We start from the raw sequence: 23,195 nt of genomic DNA on the forward strand, positions 1-23,195 counted from the left end.
TATTGTTGAGCAAATTTCAGCCAATTTACACCATTTTGTTCTTTGTGCGGACGGTCTCTGGAACTTTTACGGGAAACGGACCAGGTGGCAGGACCAAGCAGCAGGGCTGAGCTCAATTCGTGGCAGTGGCTGCATTGCAGCGGTTCCGGTGGCTCGTCGGCTCGTCGTGGCTCGTTGCAGCAGTTTTGGCCGCAGCAGTAATGGCCGCAGCCATTGCCACGAATTGAGCTCGGCCTCATTTATGGTGGCAGACATCTTTGCCCTACGGCACAAAGCTGCAGTATTACTGTCACATTACGCTCAAATGTGACTGAGGCAAGTAAATAGGGTTGAACTGGAATGGCGGTGAGCAATAGAGAACAACAACACCCTAAAGAATGCTGTTACTCTCCACTATTTATACTTATTAAGCAACATCCTTGACTTTTCACAGATAATGAGAACTAAGGGTACTCAGAGATTACTCCTCAACCTATTTACAGCAGCAACTTTACTACATTTAGCACACAGAACTGTTAATAAAATATGGTGAGTTGAATTATATATTTTGCTGACCATGCAGATATCCACCAATATAATTTTCTAGATACACACCTTGGTTACTTCTCTCTGGGTCCTTTGGAGAGCCTCAAATCTTGCCTCCTCTGCGCCAGTCTTCCAGCTTGCACCTCTCCCTCACCTGGCCACCTGCCCACCGTGTTTTTATTTTTTTTTTACTCCTTCCTCGCTCTCCTCCTTGGCCGTTTCTCAATATGTGTACTTGTGCATTGTCATGTGCTTGTGTGATTGAAAAACATCATCAGCCTCAGCCCTAGTACTGTTCCAATTCACAAGAACATAAAGACCGAGAACGGACAAAGTCCTTGGATGTTGTTCTCGCCCCTCGCTCCTTACCAAGTATGCATCAGAGCAGACTTGTCCATTCTTGAGACTGACAGCTGTCCCAGCATGCACTGCGGCAGCAGCAGCTTCCAGGGGAGCACTCACAGAGCTCATAGTATTAAGCAGTGGTGTCAAAAGTACACTTTTTGTTACTTAAGTAGAAGTATAGATACTGCAGTTTGAAAACACTCTGGTAAAAGTTGAAGTATCAACTTGACCTCTTTACTCGAGTAAAAGTGAAAAAGTATTTGCTCCAAAAACTACTTAAAGTATACAAGTATAAAGTAACCTTAAATCAGTAAACCGTAAAAATCAGCCAGATGCCGCTATATGAACTGAAAGCTCAATTTTTTGACTATTTCTAAAAATTCTCTGAGATAGGGCCAAGGATGAGGGAGGTCTTGTTGGTCACCATCTCCCGATAAGCTCTCGCCTGTGTCCGACCTTTCAGACATTTCAACATCTTTTTCTGAATCCCACATTGTAGCATGGCATAGACAATTCATGTTAGCAGTTTGAAGAACACCTGCTTGAGTGTTTGCGTTCTATGACTCATCCAATCACACAAGTTTTCACTAGATGTGGATGGAGCCAATGATCTGCATTGGATGGAGCACATGACGGGAAATAAATATTTAGAAACATTAAACCAGGGGAAAGCAATTAAATATCAGTGGGTCTGAATAAAGAAAATCATCAACCAGTAAAGGTCTGGAGACATTTTTAATGATCTGTTACTTTAAACAGAATTTAACTGAAACCAAATTAGGTATTTATGCATTAATGTTATACAAAAAATTTTTAAATTGAAAAAAAAAAAAAAAAAAAAATTGCCAAAGATTGCATCCTGTGCTATCTCAGAGGAGTTGACACTTGTATGAGTGTATTCCTATACATCCATCAGTAGTTAAAGGTCATAATTTAAAAAAAGGTTCCGATGTTCAGAGGACCGCGGCAACCAGTGGAGCTCCAAGGCAAACCGCAGCCAGGGCTAATTTTAGCCGATTTATAGCAGCCCTCTCTCGGCATAGCCGTGTGTGGCTCTGATGGCAATTTTTTTGTTTTATTTGGCAAAATGTTCATTTGATTTGTGTTTATCGGACTGTTAATTATTATTTCCCCACTAAATGAAAAAAATAACAATTTATTATTATTTAGAGACTATTAGTAACAGGAAATGCAGTGGCAGACGAGCCAGTCGAGTGGTGACGTCATGAGTACGCTTCTCTTCCATTTGATCCATATTTATGCTGCATTCTCCCGTTCTCCCCGAGTCCATACTTTCCTGTGTTCTTCTCAAGAACATATTTGGTGAACTGGCGTACTAGCGTTCTTGTGAATTGAGAAATGGACCTAGTCTAATAACCCCCATATCACTGGAAAGACTTGGACTCTAAACTGGGAATATATATGCTTCCAAAAGACACAATCTCGTTATCAAACTAAATGATTGGTCTGTTTATATCACTATGCTAACCAGCTCATTAAAACATGATGGCGATGTTGAAAAAATAAGTGTTATATTTGCTATCTTTGCTATTTAAAGTCTACATCCAACGAGGCTAATAAAATACTATTTATAAAATGATTAAACTTAACAAAGCTCATCCTCACGGCAATGCTAAAATTGTGAAAGCTATTTTGTACCATGATGGCCTCTGGGTTGGAGGGGGAAAAGTGGTGGGTGAGTCGTTCATGTCGCTGCAATCTGAAGCTGTAGATCTGAGAAATGGCAACCACAACCCACATTGCATTACAAGACTACTTGTCCTTTCAAGCCCCAAGGTATCATAATCCACATTTCAGTATCAATTAGATGGAACTGCAAAGGTACTTGGATTCAATATGAATATTATAAAAGGTAGGATATTACATTAAGAAGGCTAGTACAGTTTTTTTCAGATTGGGAAGACCATGAGTGCCTTTAATTTCTACACATGAAATGATGCTAAAGCTCACACAAGTGCTGGGGGTGTCTGTGAATGGGGAAATAAAGAAAAAAGTTAGTACAACATGGGCTAATCATAATCACTACTGTCATCTAAATGTTTAGCAATAGTATCACAATAAGATAATTTTCTGATAAAGTGTGAATGCTTTTTGAAAACATTTTTCTGTTTGCCTTGTAACGTTTTCATGTGTCTTTTACTTAAATGTACATAAGTCACCTTAAATCTCTGCCCTATTTTTTTTTTCCCCGATCCACTGTATATATGTGGACACACTGTATATACCCCATGCTCCTTTTCCTCCTTTTGGCACTTTCTTTTGAATATTGAGCCAATGCGACTAGTGAATTTCTCCACTGTGAGATCAATTAAGTCTATCTTATCTTATCTTAAGCTGATCGGTATACCGGTAATTAGAAGGTTTATCAGTTGTTATCAGTAAGCTCTGGGAAGCACGTAAAGTTTAATCATTTGTCCTACATGTTGAAACACTCTAAGGTTTGTTTGCATCAAATCAAAGGCAGGTATAGCACACGTTGCTCCATGCCCAAACATACTTCATGGCACTGTGAGCGAACATTGAACCAGCGATCCTTGGCTGTGAAAGGGTAACAGCGGTCACGATCTATCCATCACTAGAGGCCAGTGCTCAATTATTTAACAAGCTGAGATCCAGTTTCATCACCTGCCAATAGTATAGCCAGCAGCCACCGATGGGAAAGGAAATATGCTTTGAGTGTATTTGTTGCTGCACGCAAAGTAAGCATTTAGGTCAGTGTGTTCTCCATTTTGTTATATCCAACATTAACCTCAAACTGGACTAATTGGGCTGCAAAGAGGTACATGTAAACATATGAAGTGATACGTTTGTAGCACTTCAATGCTTTTAAACATATGCAAGTAGAAACAATTATTTGAAGACTCATGATGACATAATGTGTGATTGCACAATACTTAAGATAGAATACTTAATTCACATATAATTCACAATATCTATCTTAAACTATCAAATATTTTATTTAATTCAATAAAGTTACACAGTGCCAAATAAAATCATTGTCTGTTCTTTTCAAATGATCCAGACTGTAATGAAATTTATTTTCATTCCAACCAAAAATTTAAATTCTGATCGACTACACATAGTTTGGATTGAAAGGGTGACAAAACCCCAGCTGTTGTTTTCATTAGTTACTGTTACTTGTATATCTAATAGATCAGGCTAAAGTACTTGTAATATTGTGAAGGACAGAATTTATAAAATACAATCAATAATCAAATATACACTTATTTTTGCTTCTAAAACACGTTTTTGCTCCTCCTACTCATTACCATTGTAAGATGAACTGGTGCTGTTTATGGACACTTTTCACTTTAAGAAGAAAAATGTTGAGATCCTAGACCCTCTCAAATTTGCTTTGTCCACGAGCCTTTTATAGGTTAAGCACTTAAGTATTTCTGGACTCTTCAATGGTATAAAAAAAAAACTTTATTCGAGAGATACAAAACAAGCTCAGCTTCTGAGATTGGCAGAAGGTTATGTAATTTCTCTAGATATCTCACTGATATGGATAAATGCTCTTGATCCTAGAGATTTTTTCCAGATACCAAATCTTTGCAACATATCCACCCTGTATTAGTAGAGTCCATTGACTTTTATCTCTATCTACCACATCCAAATGGGCAGTATTATTAAAGCTGTTGAAAAATGGCAACCACAACCCACAATGCATTGCAAGATTACTTGTCCTTTCGAGCCCCAGGGTATGAGAAGGGTGATAATTAACAATAATCCACAAAAGCGTATAAAAAACTCAATAGAAAACATATTGAAAAATCCATTGTTGTAAGATTGTCTTTATATTTTTGGTAGTATGTCTTTAAACATTTCCAACATAGTTTTCTACATTCTAATTGCAAATCTGAAAATCGATAGGATGCTATTGCTGCAATACAAGAAGATACTGATCTATTTAATTAGATAGCATGTATTAAAACACTAAAAAATACTTTCTGTTGTGGCCATTTATGTAAAACTTTTGTAAGTAGTTATTTTTACGAATTTGGTTTTCTTCTTTTTGGTATGTAAAATATATTTAAGTTCATTTAGGAACAAATTTGTAATTTATTTTTTATATTTGGAATTATAGATTAAGTTGTTAATTGTTAGACCCTCCCATTAATTTGAGTAATTAAGAACACACCAGGGGCTGGTGGATGGTTTGGTTAATGTCTGGTGAGGTTTTGAAAAATAATTTTTTTTACCACTGTTTTTTTAGAGCTTCAAACATTAACTTTTGTTTCTGCTAAGTTTTAAGACATTTTTAGTAATTTTTTATTTATTTATTTTTTATTTTTTTTGCAATAAATAAGTGAAATTGGAAGTGCACACAAAGCCAAAAACCACCTGTTCCCACCCACGGCCTTTATTGGAAATTTTGGCACTCTTTTGGAACAGAAGGCTTAACTTTCTGTTAAAAAAAAAGCTGCAACTGTGACTCTTTCCACGCACCTGGCAGCAATACTGGAAATTGAACCAAAGAAGGTCTCTGATTTCGCAAGGTGGATGTCAGGCTTTCATGGGGGTGCTGTTTGATTTTTTCCACCTTGGTAAACTACAATATAATTAATTTAATCAACTATTAACACAGAGGCAGGAGTACTTTCTATAAAAAAAAAACAAAAAAAAAACACAAATATTATACAAGGTTATTAAATTTAATGGAATGCATAAAAAAACATTTTAAACACCACATCTTGACTATGTTTTTCCATCCACCTTCTTCACAGCCTTCCAATTTTATGAGTAAATACATGAAATAATTAACCCACTTTACCGATTGTTACCATTATATTTTTGGCTTTTACGTATATTGTTAAATTAACACAAAGGAAAAAACTGCATTTTGAGATATTCAAGTGAATTGAAACACATGTATTGTGTGGATGTGGTGGTCTCTCCCTTGCATGATCCCCCTCAGATTTACTGAAACAAAAGCTGATTGTTGCAGGGCACAGAGGACATCATGGAATAGCGCTTCTACCACTGACCGCACATCCTCTCACTGTGCCACAGCCAGGAAACCCGGGTCAGTACATGTAGGTGTGCATTGCTGGTAATAAAACATTAGTTTTTTGATGGGCGTGAAATATTCCATAAGCTGTAGCAAAGCAGCCTGATTCCATGTGAGGGTATAGTTTTATTTCCAGCCCCTCCTGCTGTATTTCCCCCCCATGCGGGACTGTGTGTTGCTAATAATCAAAAAGCTATCCCCCCATGACACGAGAGTTTGCTGCTTTATTTTTCTTCTTGTTAGAAAAATATTTTTCTTCCAAAAGGTTTTTTCCAACCAAGTTTTCAACACCCACAACTCAAACAAACACAGTGGTCTCATTCTATTCGATTTCCTCTTGTTTTGAATAGTTTTTTTTGTTTTCTTGGTAACTTGAGTCCCTTTGGTTGATACTTCATCTTCAAAGTCATTATGATTGTCCATCACATTGCTTCCGATTCATCAATTTTTACTACACAAACATAGAATGTTTTTTTGTTGTTTTTTTACATTTTTTGTCAACTTTAGATGCTTCAGAGCTAGGAGTTAATTTATCATACCATAGAACATTAAAGAAAAAACTGATTTAAAAATAATTATTTCATAATGAAAGGGAAAAAACCTATCCACAACCTTGCCCTTTTAAAAAAGTTCTTACAGAATTGTCTCACTTTAACACTAATATATATTTTTCAAACAAAAATAATGTTATTTATTTACAAACGGTTTTCATTCACAACTTATAGGAAACAGTTTGTAAAAAGGCCACTGTTAAAGCTATACTGCTTATAATCAGCTGTATAGTTTCAAATAGGCCAGAAAATCCTGTCAGGTTGGGTAGAAGTTGATTAAGAACCTAAATGTAGAGATTATGGGGCTGAGATGAGTGAGATGCAGATTTAATGAATGAAAAAGGCAACAGAGGCAAAACCCCAAGGAACATTATAGGAAAACAAAAACCAGGAGACATAGGGGAAAACATGCATGCAGCAATGAGGATCTATAGAGGAGGCGGATATATAGGGAACACAACAAAGAATGGGCTAATCAGCTGATATGGAGCAGGTGTGGATAGAGGTAAATAGAAGGGAGCTAGGGGAAGGGAGGGGGCTTCAGAGAGTAACACAAAAATTCAACAATGCCAGAAAACAACTACAAAGACACATGATTACAGTGAACTAAACTCTTAAAAAGTAACCTAAACAGAGGGCAAAACTTTGACAAATCCTTCAGGTCATTCCACAACCATCTTCATTGCATTACGTTTTCTAAATTTATTAGGCCATAATCATTTGCTCAATCAGAGGTAGAATTTATATTGTGTTTTTTGATGTTCTGCTGCGTGACCAAAATCCACTTTGCTAAAAAAAAAAATATGTTTTTATTGCAGATAAAGTGGGTTTTTGGGGTTCTACCTTAACCTTACTGTACTGTGTGATACATTATGCTGTTAGCTTGTTTGGTTCTGCTGTTTGTCTTAAAATCATCTCTGGTGAGTTTCACTTTAAGGTCAAAAACTGCTGGGTAGTATTTTCTGTGATAGAGCAGAACCTTTCTTTCTATCAATTATAATTCATCAAGGTCCTAAAGCAGAACAGTAGACATAGGCTACATTCACACTGCAGGCCTTGATGCTCAATTCCCATTTTTTGGTGAAATACGATTTTTTTCTTTGCATTGTTGTTCCTATTTCCAAATATATGGGACTTGTATGTGATCTCCTACGTGAACTGCAGTCATATAACGCAAGTGTCCCGAATACGCAGTAGAGGACGCAGTGACGTCACATGCCAGCTTGCTCTGCGTTTACGGATGTAAACATGGATGGTAGTGCCGGAGCGCATCATCAAGACCCAGAATAGGGACCTTTGTCGGGTATTGATGGCGTTCAAGTCGGATGAATGCGACCTGGTCGTTCACAAATAGGTCGCATTTGAAAAGATCAGATTCGTATCGGATTCGGGACCACATAGCCAAGTGGCCTGGGTTGCATCGGAAAAAATCAGTTCTGTGTTGTTCAAACTGCCATGAAAAAATCTGATCCGTGTCGCAAATGGGCAAAAAAAATCGAATTTGGGTCACTTCAGGCTGCTGTGTGAACGTAGCCTTAGACCATCATGTTATCATCCACACCCACTTTTTGAAACATGCTTTGTGTGTTTTCTAGGGTTATCTTTATCTCCCATAAAAGTTACTTCAGTGATCTACTCCATTAAGGTCTATCCAAATGCAAAACCAGAAATAATGTGAAATGGGTTAAATACTTCAGCACAGCTCTGTACGTCACAGACAGTCAGGTCTCCAGCAGAGCTGATTCTGTAGAAGTGAAGCAGAAAAAAAGTGTAACCTCACTCTGTGACAAGTTTGGTGAGTCTGTAGGAGGCACAGGGCCCACAAAAGTGATTAGTTGGGTTCAGCTCAGCCCTGAGAGGCAGTCAGAGGTTAAACTGGCAGACACTCACAGCTCCCCACATAATGACTCCCAACTGTGTTGCTCTCAGAGTTTACATTAGAGCTCCACTTTTCTTCACTAAAGTGTCTTACTGGAAACTTCTGTCATCTTGACTTCTCTTCGTAAACTCTTCTTCTCTCTCTTTCTCCCTGCTTATCTGTCTGCTGTTTTTTTTTTTTTTTTGGCCTCTGCTTGATCTTTGCATTGCTTCAACTCTCATTCTCAACCCTCTTGCTGCATCTAATTTTCCAATCCTCCCACACACTCAACTCTCTCTCATTTCTTGCTTATTGCCTTGCCTCCTCTCACTCCTACTGTTTTTTGTTTTCCTCCATCAACCAGATCCCAGAATAATAATACACTGATTAAAAAAGAAATCTTTTTTTTTCTTTCTTTGTCTTGCAAAACTCACCCTTAAAGCCCAACCCTAGCATTGCTCCTGTAGGCAGGAAAGAGAGGAGGTGTAGGGCTCATGGGAGAGTAATTGATTTGAATTATTCTATTGTCTTCCTTTATTTCAGGGCAATCTTCCCAGATCCCTACAACCCAAAAGTATTTGATTCTCAAACTAAATTATATGTTTCTGAATGTCTTTGCTGGCATACAGAATTGCAGTTGTGGTGCCCATTTATATATTTCATCTTTTTTGGACTGCACAGCAGAAGTAAAGAAATGTCAGAAATGATTGACTGAACATTATCTTCAGCTGCTATCTATGTTCAAATTGCTACTGTACCGTCATCTCTTTGTATATTCTCTCTAAGCCTGCCTACATATGTATTTTTAGCCGTTCAAGCTGTTCTCCTGTAGAAGCTTCACATATGCTCTAAAAAACGTAAGAAATATATAAGGCCGGCCAACATCAGTTGTGCTGTCCTATTCATGTGAACTATTGCAGGTACCTGAGTGAGTTACACCCCAGTGTTAATACGAGTCTCCGTCGTCCCCCTCATAGCACATTTTATCCCTGGCTGTGTAGGTGGTAAATCAGCATGACCATGCCGAAGAGCTGGAGGCTTAATTAATCCTGCTCTATAAATGTCATCACCCAAGCTGGCAAAACTGTTGGCAATATGCTGAAAATGTTCCACGCAAGTAAAATAACCAACAAAAAAAGAAACTCAATGTTTTAGGAAAATCTGAGTAATCTCAAGCAAACAAAAAGTGGAAAAAATGTACATCTAACACTAAGCAGTCTATATAATTAGACTAAGCAAATTGTGGATTCTAAAATAAAAATATATTTTTTTTTTATAGAAATGCTTGTGCAATTGAACAAAAACAGGATAGAATCATCATAAAACAGCAGTTTTTGGGCTCCAAGTTGCTTTTCACTGCGATCCAATGTGGTTATACTAATTGAGTTTTGCTTTAAATAGGTGTTAAATTATTAGTATAGCTATTAAAGCAGGTTTCACAGACGCGGGAGGTGTTGAAATGTGTTGAAGTGATGATGTGCTAAATGTATGCGCAATGAGCAAACAGTAAATATTTTATTTTAACAAAATTTCAAATAAAATATTTTAAAATAAATTGACTGGAATTAGAAGCTGATTTAATCCCAAACATGTCTTTCCAGGAGCCGTCGTCGGAGGTGGAATCTCAGGATCAGGATCAGTCCCCTCCCCAGGTCGACCCATCTGAACTTGCCCCACGTCTCTGCCACCTGACTCGGTCGCCAGGGGGCTATGGCTTCAACCTTCACAGTGATCGGTCACGGCCTGGTCAGTACATCCGCTCCCTGGACCCGGGGTCACCTGCCGAACGTGCTGGACTGAGACCACAAGACAGGCTAGTCGAGGTAGGAGGGAGACGTTTGAACAGAACTGCTGATTTAATTAGATCCTTTAACTACAGTTCAAAATAATATGAATTATGTAAAGGGCATTCCAGTCTATACTTGATAACTTTTATTAATACATGAAAGAAAAAATTTGACTTAAAATACCTATGAGACGAATTACAGTGGCTTGCATAGGTACTGATAAACTTTTTACCTGTGAGATTGGTAAGGCTTTGGACGGGCTTTGGTAGGTAGGGAAAGTGGAGATTTGTTTTCTTTTTTCAGGGGCAGAAATCCGTACAATGATTTGTATGTAATGTATAGTTTAATCAATAGGCAGAGGTGGTAAGAAAACATATACGAACAAAATACGATTTATATGATTCATTTTCCAAGTAATAGAAAAACATTTTACTCTCCTATTCTTCCACATCAATTAGAAAAATGCCCCTCTGCCTTTGTGCCGCCGTTGTGTTTTCTTTTGCAGGTATGAGATAAACTTCAGTGGATTGGACTTTCTTTGAGTTCACCAGCTGAATTACTAGTATAGTATGAATATTTAGAGGCAAAAAAACACAATTTATTTGCAGTAGCCAGCATAAGTCCTCTATGGATAGTCTCAGCCAGCTTTGCACATCTAAAGTTGGAAAATGTTGCCTTATCTTTTATGCAAGTCAGTTAGGTTAGATGGATACGATCAGTGAACATGGATTTTAAAGTCTTGATGGATATTATTCAATGGGTTTGGGGCTGAACATGTTTTTTTTTTTCACCTTAAGTTGTATCTTTAGGGTTGCTGATAGTGAATATGCTCTCAAGTCTTTTGCATCTTTCAAGAAATTATTGTTTTTTCACTCTGATATGCTCTTCTGTCCTTGGTGAAGAGAAAAGTCATTGCAGCATGATAATGTTATCATCATAAATTACCTTTTACATTGTACATGTACACAATAGAGTTTCACATATTTGCCCTGTACTCAAAAATGGCTTAGAGCAATCTGCAAACAGGACTTATTGAGGCTTTCTACCTGCTTTGGCTTTCTTCTTCTGTCCCTCCCTTTAGACGCAGCTTTGCAGAGGGCACCACTAGTAGATGTTCTTTAGATAAATTCTCCCACCCAAGTTGCAGATCTTTATAGGTCCACCAGGCACCATAGACCTACTGCTTATTTTATTGATCTCTTCTTCCAAACTTTGGAGTTATGATCTCTTGATAGGATTTCTGCTGTGCTATACTTGTTCCCCTCTCAGAAAATGGATTAAACTATGCTATACAGTACATTCCAAGCTTTGGATAAATGTTTTATTACCTGACCCTACTTTAAACTGCTCTCAAACTTTGTTTATCAATACCACCATATTTACATACAGATTAAATTATTCACAGATGGATTCAGTTTACTAACTTAACTTGACCTCTGAACATGGTTGTTTGTAAGAGATTGTTTTGAGAGAAAAAGAGACTTGAAATGTATGTCTGCTTTTATTTTCAGATTTGTATTTGCAACCAACTTTCTTTCCACTTGACAATTATGCACTCTTTTGTTCGGTCCCTCATATGAAATCCCAATAAAATACAATGAAGTTTGTGGGGCCGGGTGGGCTCTCCTTATCCTTTGCAAGAAGTACATGCGCTTCTGTACCCAATTGATCAGTGAGGTGGTGTTAACATTCCATTTGAGGGTGTCTGTGATGGTCCCCAGGAATTTGGTGCTGTTGACCACCTCTACAGCTGAGCTGTTAAGCAGTGGAGCCTGGTTTGCCGGTTCTTCCTGAAGTCAACAATGATCCGCTTCGTCTTCTCCACGTTCAGGATCAGGCTGTTATCTCTGCACCAGCCCACCAGCTGCTCCACCTCCTCTCTGTAGTCCTGGTCGTTGTCGTCTCTGATGAGGCCCACCACCATGGTGTCGTCAGCAAACTTCACGATGTGATTGGTGGTGAACCTGGGGACACAGTCATGTGTCATCAGGGTGAACAGCAGGGGACTCAGCCCTGAGGGAGCCTGTGCTTAGGGTGATGACACCAGAGGTGTTCTGTCCAACTCAGACTGACTGAGGTCTGTCTGTGAGGAAGTCTGTGAGGAAGTGTGTTGTAGTCTGTGATCATCCAAATGCCTTTCCACATCCTCCTGGTGTTGCTGGAGTTGTGGAAAAGATCCTGGATCTTCTGGCTGCGGTTCTTCTTCGCTGATAGGATGGCATGGTTTAAGTTGGCACGCGTTGTTCTCAGTGCCTCTTTATCACCAGACTTGAGAGTTGAGTTCCATGTTTGTAGCGATTTCCGAACCTCCCCATTCATCCAGGGTTGTAGGTTGGCCCGGGGGGTGATGTTCTTTTTGATGCTGACGTCCTCAATGCATTTGTTTATGTAGGCTGACACAGACATGGCATATTCATCAATATTTAATAAGTTGTCATAGGTTGCTGCAGCCTTTTCATTTGTCTTCTTTATTTCTTTAACATGTCAACTTTCTTCTGTGACAACTAAATAGTATTACCACTGATAGCCATTAAAACATGGAGTACTGCCTGCTTCCACACAACCTTCTCTTTCATTAGTCATGGCGTTCTGCCTGTGTTGCATTCACTGAAGCTGGGATATGACAAAAATTCTTATTATTTAATATTGTAGGACGGCTCAGTTCATTTCTTGTTTCCCAAGTGAAAAAAGATCTGGGGCTTAATTTGGGGCTAGAGTTGGGAATGCCCTGGCTGGGCGACGCTGTGAACCCTTCTGCAAAGCACCTTATACACTCCTTTTGTGCTCAACCTTCAAATTAAAGGAAAGATTTAGTTTTGGTTTATCAATTTAAGCTCTGTGAGAGAGGGTCTGTTTGTGCTGAGACGTGTCTTTACTGAAACATGGAAAAGAGATCCACCATAACAGAGACAATTAGCGGAGAGAAGGATGTCAAACACAAAGCACTCTGTGAGAATTGTGAACACATGCCTTTGACTGACAGGAAACCATAGAGAGGAATGACAATAAGATAATTAATTGTTAATTATACTGCATTTAGCTGGTTTGTGTTGGAAAACAGGATTGATAGACTGTGAGAAAATCCAACTGCTCTTTCATAACTTGAGAGGTTCTTCTTTGGTGCTGGCACTCTTGGTTTTCTCCTATATCTCCGGTAAAAACCTTTTTTACAGGAAAAAGAAACATAAGTTATGTTCTATCTCAATATAAGAAATTTTGTTTTTTTTTTTATGAAATATTTTTTTATCAAGTATTTGCATGACTGTTTCTAAATTAAACAATGATCATGATGGGATATGCACTGTAGGGTAACTACTGTCACACGGCCAGCCATAAGGTAATGAAATGTTCAAATCTGCAAAAGAATCAAAAATATAATTACAAAAACCTACTCAAAAGAAACTTGATCAGTGTTGCATAAGTGTAAACACATATTGGAGTAAACACAGCCTTCATTCCCACGGCCTTTGGCCTCCCTGGAAGTGCACTTGAGTCCAGGACAGGTCACAGATCACCACACACAGGAAACAGAAATGTCCTTAAACTATAATGTAATAAAAAATCATTTATATTCTTAGCCCATGTAAAAAAAAATAAGAAGACCGCTTTGCTTATTTTATTGTTTATTTCTGACTGTTTTTCTTCCGTAAAGGCAGAGTTTTGTCCATTCTGGCGGACATTACCCAAAATGAATGCACAAAAGATGCTTAACAATGTTGAAAGAAAAAAAGCTGTCCAGCAAAATTGTGTTAAAGTCTTGGAGATAAACCATCAATCACATTAAAATACGAGGAACCAAACAAAGATTGTGCTTTGTGGCTTCACACTACATAAGTCAGCATGAAAAAAATCTGACCGAGTATCCAGCAGCAAGTCACCAATGGCAACAAACGCCACATCTATGGCATGTTTTCAGTTATAATACAGCATGGAAAGATGCTAAATAAAACATTAATTAACCCACCTTATAAAGAGTAGATCTCACAGATCATCTACAGCTTTTAGACTAGTGGCACGCTGTTTTTGAACTTTGTAGCCTTTTAGAAAAACTGGATATAGACCTGTTGCAAAAGACAATTTCCATGAAGCATCAATGTTTAGGTTTGTAGAATCTTCTATTAAAATGTCTTTCTGCAGCCTGAGCTGCACACATATTTTTTGTTTTTTTTAGGACAACAAAGATGCTTCACAGTGCACTGTACATCTGTCAATGTGTGATAGCTTTCTTTTAGAGCAAATAAATATCTGTTAATGAGTTTTTAATATTTTGATAGTTTCAGCCTCCCTTCTACTGGTGTATCGGGTGTTTCTTTGTTTTTTTTATGTTGCTGTGATAATTGGAGTTTTCTCTGACTGTGCACCTACCAAATCACCTGTGATGTTTACCTGTCAGCAGGTTGTTAGAGAGCTGAGTGACCATGAAGAGCTCTCCCTGTCCGCCGCTCGCCGTCTTTCTTTGCCCACGGCCCATTACACTGGAGTTGTATCAGCAACAAATGTTGTAAAGGCTGCTGTCACAGCTCAGCTTTCTGCTGCCGTTTGGCAGAACCTCTGACGGCAGTTAATGCCTCATCACTTTCAGCTGTAGCTGCGTCGATCACAGCGTGTTCTGATCATCCGTGAAGTTCAAGCTTGGTAGCATCATATCAGTCTGCAACTGCTTTTGTCGTTAGGTCATGATGGAGAATTACTGGGTTTCATAGCTGTAATGGCTGCTTAGTTATTTTAAGCCCTTATGTATTGTGCTTAAAGTTAAGTTCTGTTACAGCCTAAACTAACTAAAGACAGGTCTCAACATCTCATTGTTTCTTTTTAAGGAACAATGAGATTTTCCTTTTATCTCATGGTTTCCTTCATCTTCAACTTTATTCATTAACACTGAAAAAAAAAATTGTCTTTTTTCAGTAACAGAATCCACATCGAAGAGCGTTTTGAAGTTTGAAGCACTCAGATTAGTGGCATTCATTGACCAGAAAAAGATATGACTTTCGAGCTTCATATCAATCAATTACCAGTCAGGTAGAGATAAAGTCACTGTACATATTTTCTTAACAAAATCTAGATATTGTCCTGTTATTTTAAATTTCCTGACACTAGAAGCCTTTCGTCCTAGTTGTCAAACAGGAAATGGGCAGTGGAGGAAGTGTACGTGACTGGAGTCCTTTTGGGCTCCAAAGATACACCTTAGAGTGTCCATGGCAGGTAGGTAACCTGCATATGACAGAACTGTCCTCTCTCTAGCTTGTTTGTTGTGCTCTTTGTTCCTTTGTGAAGCTAAAACACAGACTCAATAGTAAAAAGCCTGTCTCATCTCTTGTGTCATGTCTACAGATGTGCAGATCGGTCGGAAATTTGTGGTTTTGATCTCCACTTCAAAAATGAAAAAGTACCTCTATTTTGAAGCTCCATGAAGTCCAACACACACACACACATTAAGTATTAAGATGTTTCCTGAAGAGTTATCCCATGGGAAATAGGCTTGTACACATTTTCGAGAGCTCTATGTATTAATTAATCTTGCGGGAAGAGAACAGTGCATTGTCCATTCAGGCCTGGACTGTTATTGATGTCTGTTATAGACAATGCAACACCTGTTGTCGTCCGAAGACAGAGGGGTTTGTTTGATACCTGTTCTTACCTGTTTGTCTCACTCTGTCACTGAGATCCTGTCTTTAAGGACTCAAAGTCCTTATAAAACAGATACATGGATAAGAAGAGAATTGGTTTACATTTTCCATCTGTGGCATTCTTCTATGTCATTTATTGTGCAGCGTTTTACCTCTATCTCGTTTCCCTTTATTTTGGCTTTTTGTGTCTGTTGATGACCCAAGTATTCTCTCATTAAATTGATTTAATGTCTTTAATTTTCCCCTTTAAAGTGAGAGAAAATGCAGCGATTTCTCTTCTTACACCCCCCAGCCAATCATAAGCCGTTAATTTTAAACAAATTCCCCATCAGCAAAGAGACACCTGACACCTAAGCCCCAGCCAGAGCTCAGGAGAGCCATCAATAATTGAAAGTGTACCAACAACACAAACTCGGTGTGTTGCGACACAGCCTGTTGAACACCAAGAATGGTCTAGACAGAGCAGCTGAAACCCAGCATCCAGATAAAAGCAGGTAAAAACAAACCTGGTGTACCTCACAGGTTAGGTGCAGAGGTGAGGAAGATATTACATTCCTGTTGTTTAGGCAGCATCCAGATCCACACTCCTGTAAGAGCGCAGAAAGTTGGTTGTCATTAAATAAAAACTTAAAGCAAAACTTTACCCCTAGAAAAACAACATGGTTCTCTAAACATGGCAGGGTGGTTACCTGGCTCCCCCTTGTGGATCAGCTTGGAAGCACATACACTATTTTTATTGCAGATTCTTGTGTGTAAGTATTCACCTTCTCTGTTTTATTACTTGGTTAAGCTTTAATTAAAGTCTTTCATTATTTTTTTTTCCATCCCCTTAGCACAGTTGCATACTGGGAATTTTACCCATTTCTTTTATTGGAAAACGGTTTAAACTCCACTATATGGAGGAGGTTTATAGGTCTTGCCTTAGGTCTGAACTTTAAGTTGGCCATTGACTGAATATACTTTAGCTCCTTATTAGCTCTAGTCTTATTTCTGCTATCTTCTGAAAGCCACTCTGTTCTTGATGATAATGGGGTTGTGTGTTTAAAATGATGTGTTGGGTTAATGCAGGCAGTTTTGGCCTCTGAACTAATGACATTTGCCCTTATATTTGCTGCGTCTCCTAATTTTCTCATATTGAAGTGAAAATGCATTTTTTTTGTGGCTTTTTTCAATACTGACTGTTTTCTTAACTCTGAGTCCTCCCACGTTAAAACAGCAGCTATTTTGTGGGGAAATTGTCTATTTGCCCTGCATCTCAGATTCGGTGGACGGCAAAGTTTTGGTCGGTTTACAGTTTGTGCCATACTACTTTAGCTGATCCATGAGATGTTCAAAATTTGAAATATCTTTTAACCAACTAATACTGACTTAAAAATACCAATAACTTTCTTCCTAAACTTCTGTTTACCAACAAACATCTAAGGGCTTCACAGGACAGCGAGATATATGATTTAAAAAATCTTTATAGGTGAGGCTTGTTTAGATGTATTGGTGTAATGAGAGGTGCAGAATTGCAGACTCAATGCGATGCACCATCATTCTTCATGAACACTATCTGTTGGCATTTGTGCACTTTGATGTTATGCAGGTGTGTTGATTTTCTCACATAAAACAAACCTATTAAAGGTTTGTAATGAAGTTAAACTTAGTTAAAAATAGCGAGAATGAATATTTTTGCAAAACCTTATTTTTTTGTAAAACCTCTGAATCAACCAAAAGGTTGTGTTTAAAAATCTGCTGGATAGTCACACAGGGAAAATCTCTCCTTCTCCTCTTCCTGATCAGGCGAATGGTGTGAACATCGAGGGCATGAGGCACACAGAGGTGGTGGCCTTCATAAAGAAAGGGGGGTGACGAGACATGGCTGCTGGTGGTGGATCCAGAAACAGACGAACATTTCAAAAGAAGAGGAGTGGTCCCCACGATCAGCCACGTCAAAGGTGAGGAAAGTCAAACGTATTTGAAAACTTAACATTTTCAACTTTTTTGGTATTGAAATCAGTGGCAGATTATCTAAGTATTCTCTGAAGCATTAGAATTGATAAGGGGCACTGTTCTGAAATGATTAAGATATTTTCCTCAAATCTGCAAATACTATTGGAATACCTTCCGATTTATATTTTTATTTCCCAGATTATGATGGTCCCTCCATATCAAACGGCTCCCCCAGCCCCCATATCAACGGAAGCTCCACCACACAGTCCATCAGGTCAACGCGCTCGGACCTCAGCAGCCAGGGCAACAGTACGCAGGTCAGTGTGGACGCACATTAATGTTGTTCCGGCTAAAAATCTCAACTCTTAACGCTTAGCTGCCTGTTTTTCCATTTCCTGGCCGACATTTAGCTGGCCGACGATGACGGTAGCCAGCTTATGGACCCTTTCGCTGAGATCGGCCTGAGACTCAGTGCCACAGCGGCGGAGGAAAAGATGAAGATCCATGCGAAGGAGAAGAAAAAAGCACCACAAATGGACTGGATGAAGAAATATGAGCTTTTCAGTAATTTCTAAGACTATTTTTTTGGCTTCAGAGACTTGAGAAACTAGAGGATAGTCCTCCCTACGACCTTTCATGATTTGCCCAAACAAAGTTCTTGGATTTTAATGACTTTTAACGTTGTTAAAAATCACAGTTCTCTTAACAAGGAACAGTTACAAACTCAGATGACAATAATCCCAACATATGAGGAGACATTCCTTCCCTTTCAATCAGTTTTTTTTACTATATCAACTATTTGATTAACTCTCCTCCTCTGAGCGACTGAAAAAGCAGCTATTTTCTTTTATATATATATTTTAAAAAACCATGAACAAGGATAAATAGGCAGCATTCCATGGTATAAATCCCACCAAAGACATTAATGGACACTGTGACATGAAGGACGGTGGCTTTTGTGGGAGTTTTTATTTTTCAGATCAGTCTGAGAACGCCTGAAGCAGGCAGAAAAATCACTGTGAAAAACTCTGCTCCTTCATCCCATGCAGACGATGTTTGTATTTTTACATCAATATATATCATCATTAATCATCATCATCATTAATGTACGGAAGTTAGCAGAACATGTAACACTTCAAAGACCTCCTTTATTCACCTATCACCAACAACTCCTTATCAGAAGAGCTTGAGGACATGAATACGATAAAGGGAGTGACCACTAGCTTTTAAAGTTCAGAAGCAAACATTGTGACTCTGTTTATTGACCGGATGTGATTTAATGCTTAATGTTTACAGCACTAATCCAGAGGCCTTTTTGAAGCTAATAAAATAACCATATCCTATCTGGATGTTGATCCATTTCTAACATTTTAGAGAAAAAGTTGGACTCAAAGGTTTTTGTAAGAACTTGTAGAAACAACAATTAATTGCAAGCCAAGTAGCACTCTGCAAATATTTCAGTATTAATTATTACTTTTTTCTTTTATATTAGGTTTGTGAAGCTGGTATGATGCGATGGCTACACCGATTCCTTCATTAGTACTTACCTGCAATCATTCTGAATGTCTCAAATTGTGTGAAAAAATCTCAGAATAAATTCATCATTTATTGCTTTATCAAAGAAAAGTTGAGAAGATCTATGAATTTCAATGTAGAATAATTTATTTTCTATTAATCAATATTTCACATCAAAGAGGTTCATTTCTACGCAGCAAAAAAGAAAAAATATCTTTACTTTAGTGTTTGAGAAAGCAGGAAAGATCTTTGAGGTCACCTTTTATCCACGATGACCACTAAGAAAAGGCGGTTTAGGATGCTGGCAAAAATCTTATTTACAAGGTAAACAGTTGGCATTTGCTGAAATGACCATTACAGAAACTGTTCTTTGTTCAGGGAGGAGAAGAGATGTCAGAAACGCAACACAACTCTGGAGGTTCTGGATATTTTTAGAAGATGAATGGTTAGAAATCCCCCATCCAATGTAGTTTCCTGCTCCATAAAGCAGAATACCACTTGGTGGTGTCCAGATGGCAAAATGGTAATAACAATATGGGCTGTAACAAGTTTACCACTAGCGGCCTACAAATGATATTTGATTTTTCTAAATATTTCAGTGATTTTTTAATTGTTGCTACTGCAATAAAAGAGGAATATACTTAGAGGTTTATTAATTCATGTTTTCTAGCATTCATATCAGATTTAAAGTCTAACTGCAGTAAATTATAATCTTAAATAGAGATGCATCCATCACGTTTTAACTGGTCCAGATGAATTTCTGGTCTTCTTTGTGTTCCAACCTGCTGATTTTTATAAATTAAGGAAATCACCACGATTGGTCCCTATGTGCACTTAGAAACAAATGTCCTTTATCTATCATTTACTAGAAGTGCATGAAATAATATGCTGTTATGAGATGTATTTACAGACTGAAAAGATACACAGTTTCAGATTAGCAGAAGAAAAAAAAATGTAAATTTGGAGTAAATTGGCAGCTGATTGATTTGTGCAAGAGGAGCCTTTTGAAATAAGTTACAGCTTATCACATAATATTTAAAGCCCATAACTCTTTACCAAAGTGGTGAATGAAGCTTCATTTCAGTGAACAATACAGGGGACAAATGGATAAAGTATAACAGAAACTGACTGTTTAGCATTAGCTTAGCTACAACACTACAGGTTTCTGGACAGGTCGTTGGATGGAGTCTGGAGAAGCTCATGGCAAAGTGGGAGATCTTTCAGGAAAGACCCAGGGAGCCACACAGATTACAGAGGATTACTTTGCATATAGGAACAGCTGTCATTCACATGCTTGAATGTGGAGAAGGTAAACATGAAATGCATTAGGCTAATTGGAGTTAGCTCTATATTCATTCAAAGTCTGCAAAGGAATCTGTGTTACAGATTGGTGTCAGATGGTATTTTTCAATAAAGTTTGACAGAGGCTTCTTTTAAATTTACCAACAGGTTGCATCCTATTTTTCAGGGATTTTTTTTTTTCTGCACGATTTGGGATTTTCCATCCTTCATTTCTCATCTCTACTGTTTTGGGGTTTTTTTTTGTTCTTTTTGTTCCACTGCCCCTCGTTTGCTCCCATTTCCTCTCAGCCCCCCTTTATGTCTCCCTCTCAGTGAGGATTATGTTGGCGTACAGTTTCAGGTTCGGTCTGTTCTCACAATTCTTCCACCAGCCAGCTGCTGTGAGGACACACGGGGGTTAAATCGGGGTCAGAAGTGGGCTTGTGACCATGTGATAGAGCTTGCAGAGGTTTCTGTGTGTCTTTATTGTGTGCAATGAGAAAGCTGTACTCTTTGCCAACTCTGAATCTGCATAGAAAATGTTTTTTATAGGGATTTTTAATAGGAATCACCTCACGGTCAAAATTGTACCTAAAGTTTTAAAAGATCTTCTGATAGATAAAAAAATATATATTCTCTTTAGAGGTCTCTGTTATTGGCTCATTTTTTTATTAAACAAGTTATTACAGAGGGGGGGGGGGGGGGGTGGGGGGGGAATTACTTACTAAATCAATTAAGGACTTCCAAGCAGACACCTCTCTGCTACTTTAACACTTTTCTGAAGTTATCGACATTTGATACTTTTTTTTACCAAGACCAAAGAATCGAGTAACAGAATAGAAGAAAAGAATCAAAGCTCTTTGAAAATGTGCTATTCCTGGTAAAGACACAATGAGCAAACCCCTACTTTTATTGCTACTTAAAATGACTAAAACCATGTACATGTATACCATATGAGGCAATAATGATCATAGCATGATCACGCAGCATTCCGTAAAGCTGTGTCTGCCCTGTTTAAACCAGATAAATTAAGGTTAGTTTGTCCCTCTCCTGTTCCTGGAAGTTAGAGTGAACAGAAAAAGCACTGCCTGAGGCCTTGAGAAGGAAGATAGCCACTCAGATTCTGGTAAGAAATAAGAGCGTTGGAAATCAGTCAGTACACTGTGGTGAAAACAGTCAACAAGTAGAGGACACCACAAAACAACTACAAATATGCCAAAGTCTGGTTGTTCATGCATGTTCACTCTATAAGAAGACTGCAATATGCTAAACTAAGTTTTCCAGAACCCTTTAATGTCATCTTGTGAACAAAGTCCTCTTTTCTGCTGACATTAACAATTGCATAACTGGACTGCAAAAATTACTAAGATTTATGTGAAAGGGGGAAATGTTTGGTCTCTATGAGAAACAGAACGGGTAAAGTTTGCTAGAGATAAGATAGGCAAACACCAGAATTTCTTGACTATATTCTGAGTTTGAAACTGAATTATGTTGATACCAGAACAAAGGAGCAGTTTGGCAGTGACCAAATAAAACATTCCGGAAAGACAAGCTAAGACCAACTGTGAAGGATAAAGGCACGGAGAGTTTGGAGAGTGCAGAAGCAGGACTTAGCTTTTCATCTCACAGGATGTTTGAGTAAAACATGAAATCCTGAAATAAAATCGAGTTAAACAAAACTACATCTTGCAACATTCTGCCATAAAACATATAACCCAATCCGCCAAAGTCTAGCGACAGGAGATCCTTCCTGCCTGCTGCCTTTCAGTATAAAAAATAACTCATTGAAATAATATATATATATTAGTTTAAATACCATCTATTTTATTTTGAGGAATCTAATTGAATGCAATCATAAACCGAGAAAGGAAAATCCTGGATCCAGATCTTAATCTAATTTGGATGCTGTGAGTTGACTGGAAACAGGCAGCGTATGCAAGAAATCACACAGGTGGAATAAACCCTATTCAGACTTTTAAATGCTGATATATGGCTTTTTCTACAAGAGCAGTGATTTAGTTTCAGCCATGATGAGTAATACTAGCAATTAGTTGCAGGTAAATGTTTTCCAACTTTCTTCTCTCATAGGAAACACATTTATACTACATGATTATTTATGAGTCAGAGGTTTTATACGTAAACATCAGTTTCGATTTTAAGAGGAATTTATTTTTGGAGCATTTAAACTTCATTCACTGAGGTCCAGAATAATTTACTCTGAAATGTTCACATCCACATCACCCTACAGGACCTTCCTGTTAGCTGATACCAAGATTAGCAGTTTAGACATAAAAAGTGAGGAAAGCCTTACAAAGGTTTGAGTATCCTTCTGTAATAGACCTTAGGGCTTATGGGGTAAATTAAATAATGCCAAGAAATGTATTTAAATTAGCTATTTTTATTTTTACCCCATGTTGCTGTATTCAAATATTTAAGTTGTCGGAAGTTCAAAAATTACATTATTATTGTGCTGTTCAAGTTAAATAACAGCTTAACTAAAAAAGACATAAAAATCATTAAACAATTGAAAATAACAGAAGCCAACCTATAAAAAATGGATTTTAAATAGATCTAAAAGAGCATTTTTTCATTGAAAAATTTTTTCGAAATTAATTTTGTATGTGAAATCCCTAGACTGTTGTCCAAAATCAACTTCAGCATAGTAAGTCTTTGTATCATCAGGAAAAAGTACATTTTTATTCTATAATATATATTTTTAATAAACTGCTTAAAAAACTT

General features: G+C 37.9%; 1 protein-coding gene across 1 annotated transcript in view; it reads left to right on the forward strand.

The window, feature by feature from the left end:
• LOC119777663 (Na(+)/H(+) exchange regulatory cofactor NHE-RF2) overlaps positions 1-19,819 on the forward strand; it is a 45,647-nt gene extending 25,828 nt beyond the window's left edge. The window contains 5 exon segments of the mRNA XM_038276635.1: positions 9,913-10,134; positions 17,511-17,567; positions 17,569-17,665; positions 17,859-17,977; positions 18,071-19,819. Of these exon segments, the coding sequence (XP_038132563.1) occupies positions 9,913-10,134; positions 17,511-17,567; positions 17,569-17,665; positions 17,859-17,977; positions 18,071-18,235 (660 nt within the window). The 3' untranslated portion in view covers positions 18,236-19,819.
• Positions 19,820-23,195: the final 3,376 nt, after the last annotated feature.

This window comes from Cyprinodon tularosa, unplaced genomic scaffold, assembly GCF_016077235.1.
Source record: "Cyprinodon tularosa strain WSP-4 unplaced genomic scaffold, ASM1607723v1 ctg126, whole genome shotgun sequence".
In the NCBI taxonomy this organism is placed as follows: Eukaryota; Metazoa; Chordata; class Actinopteri; order Cyprinodontiformes; family Cyprinodontidae; genus Cyprinodon; species Cyprinodon tularosa.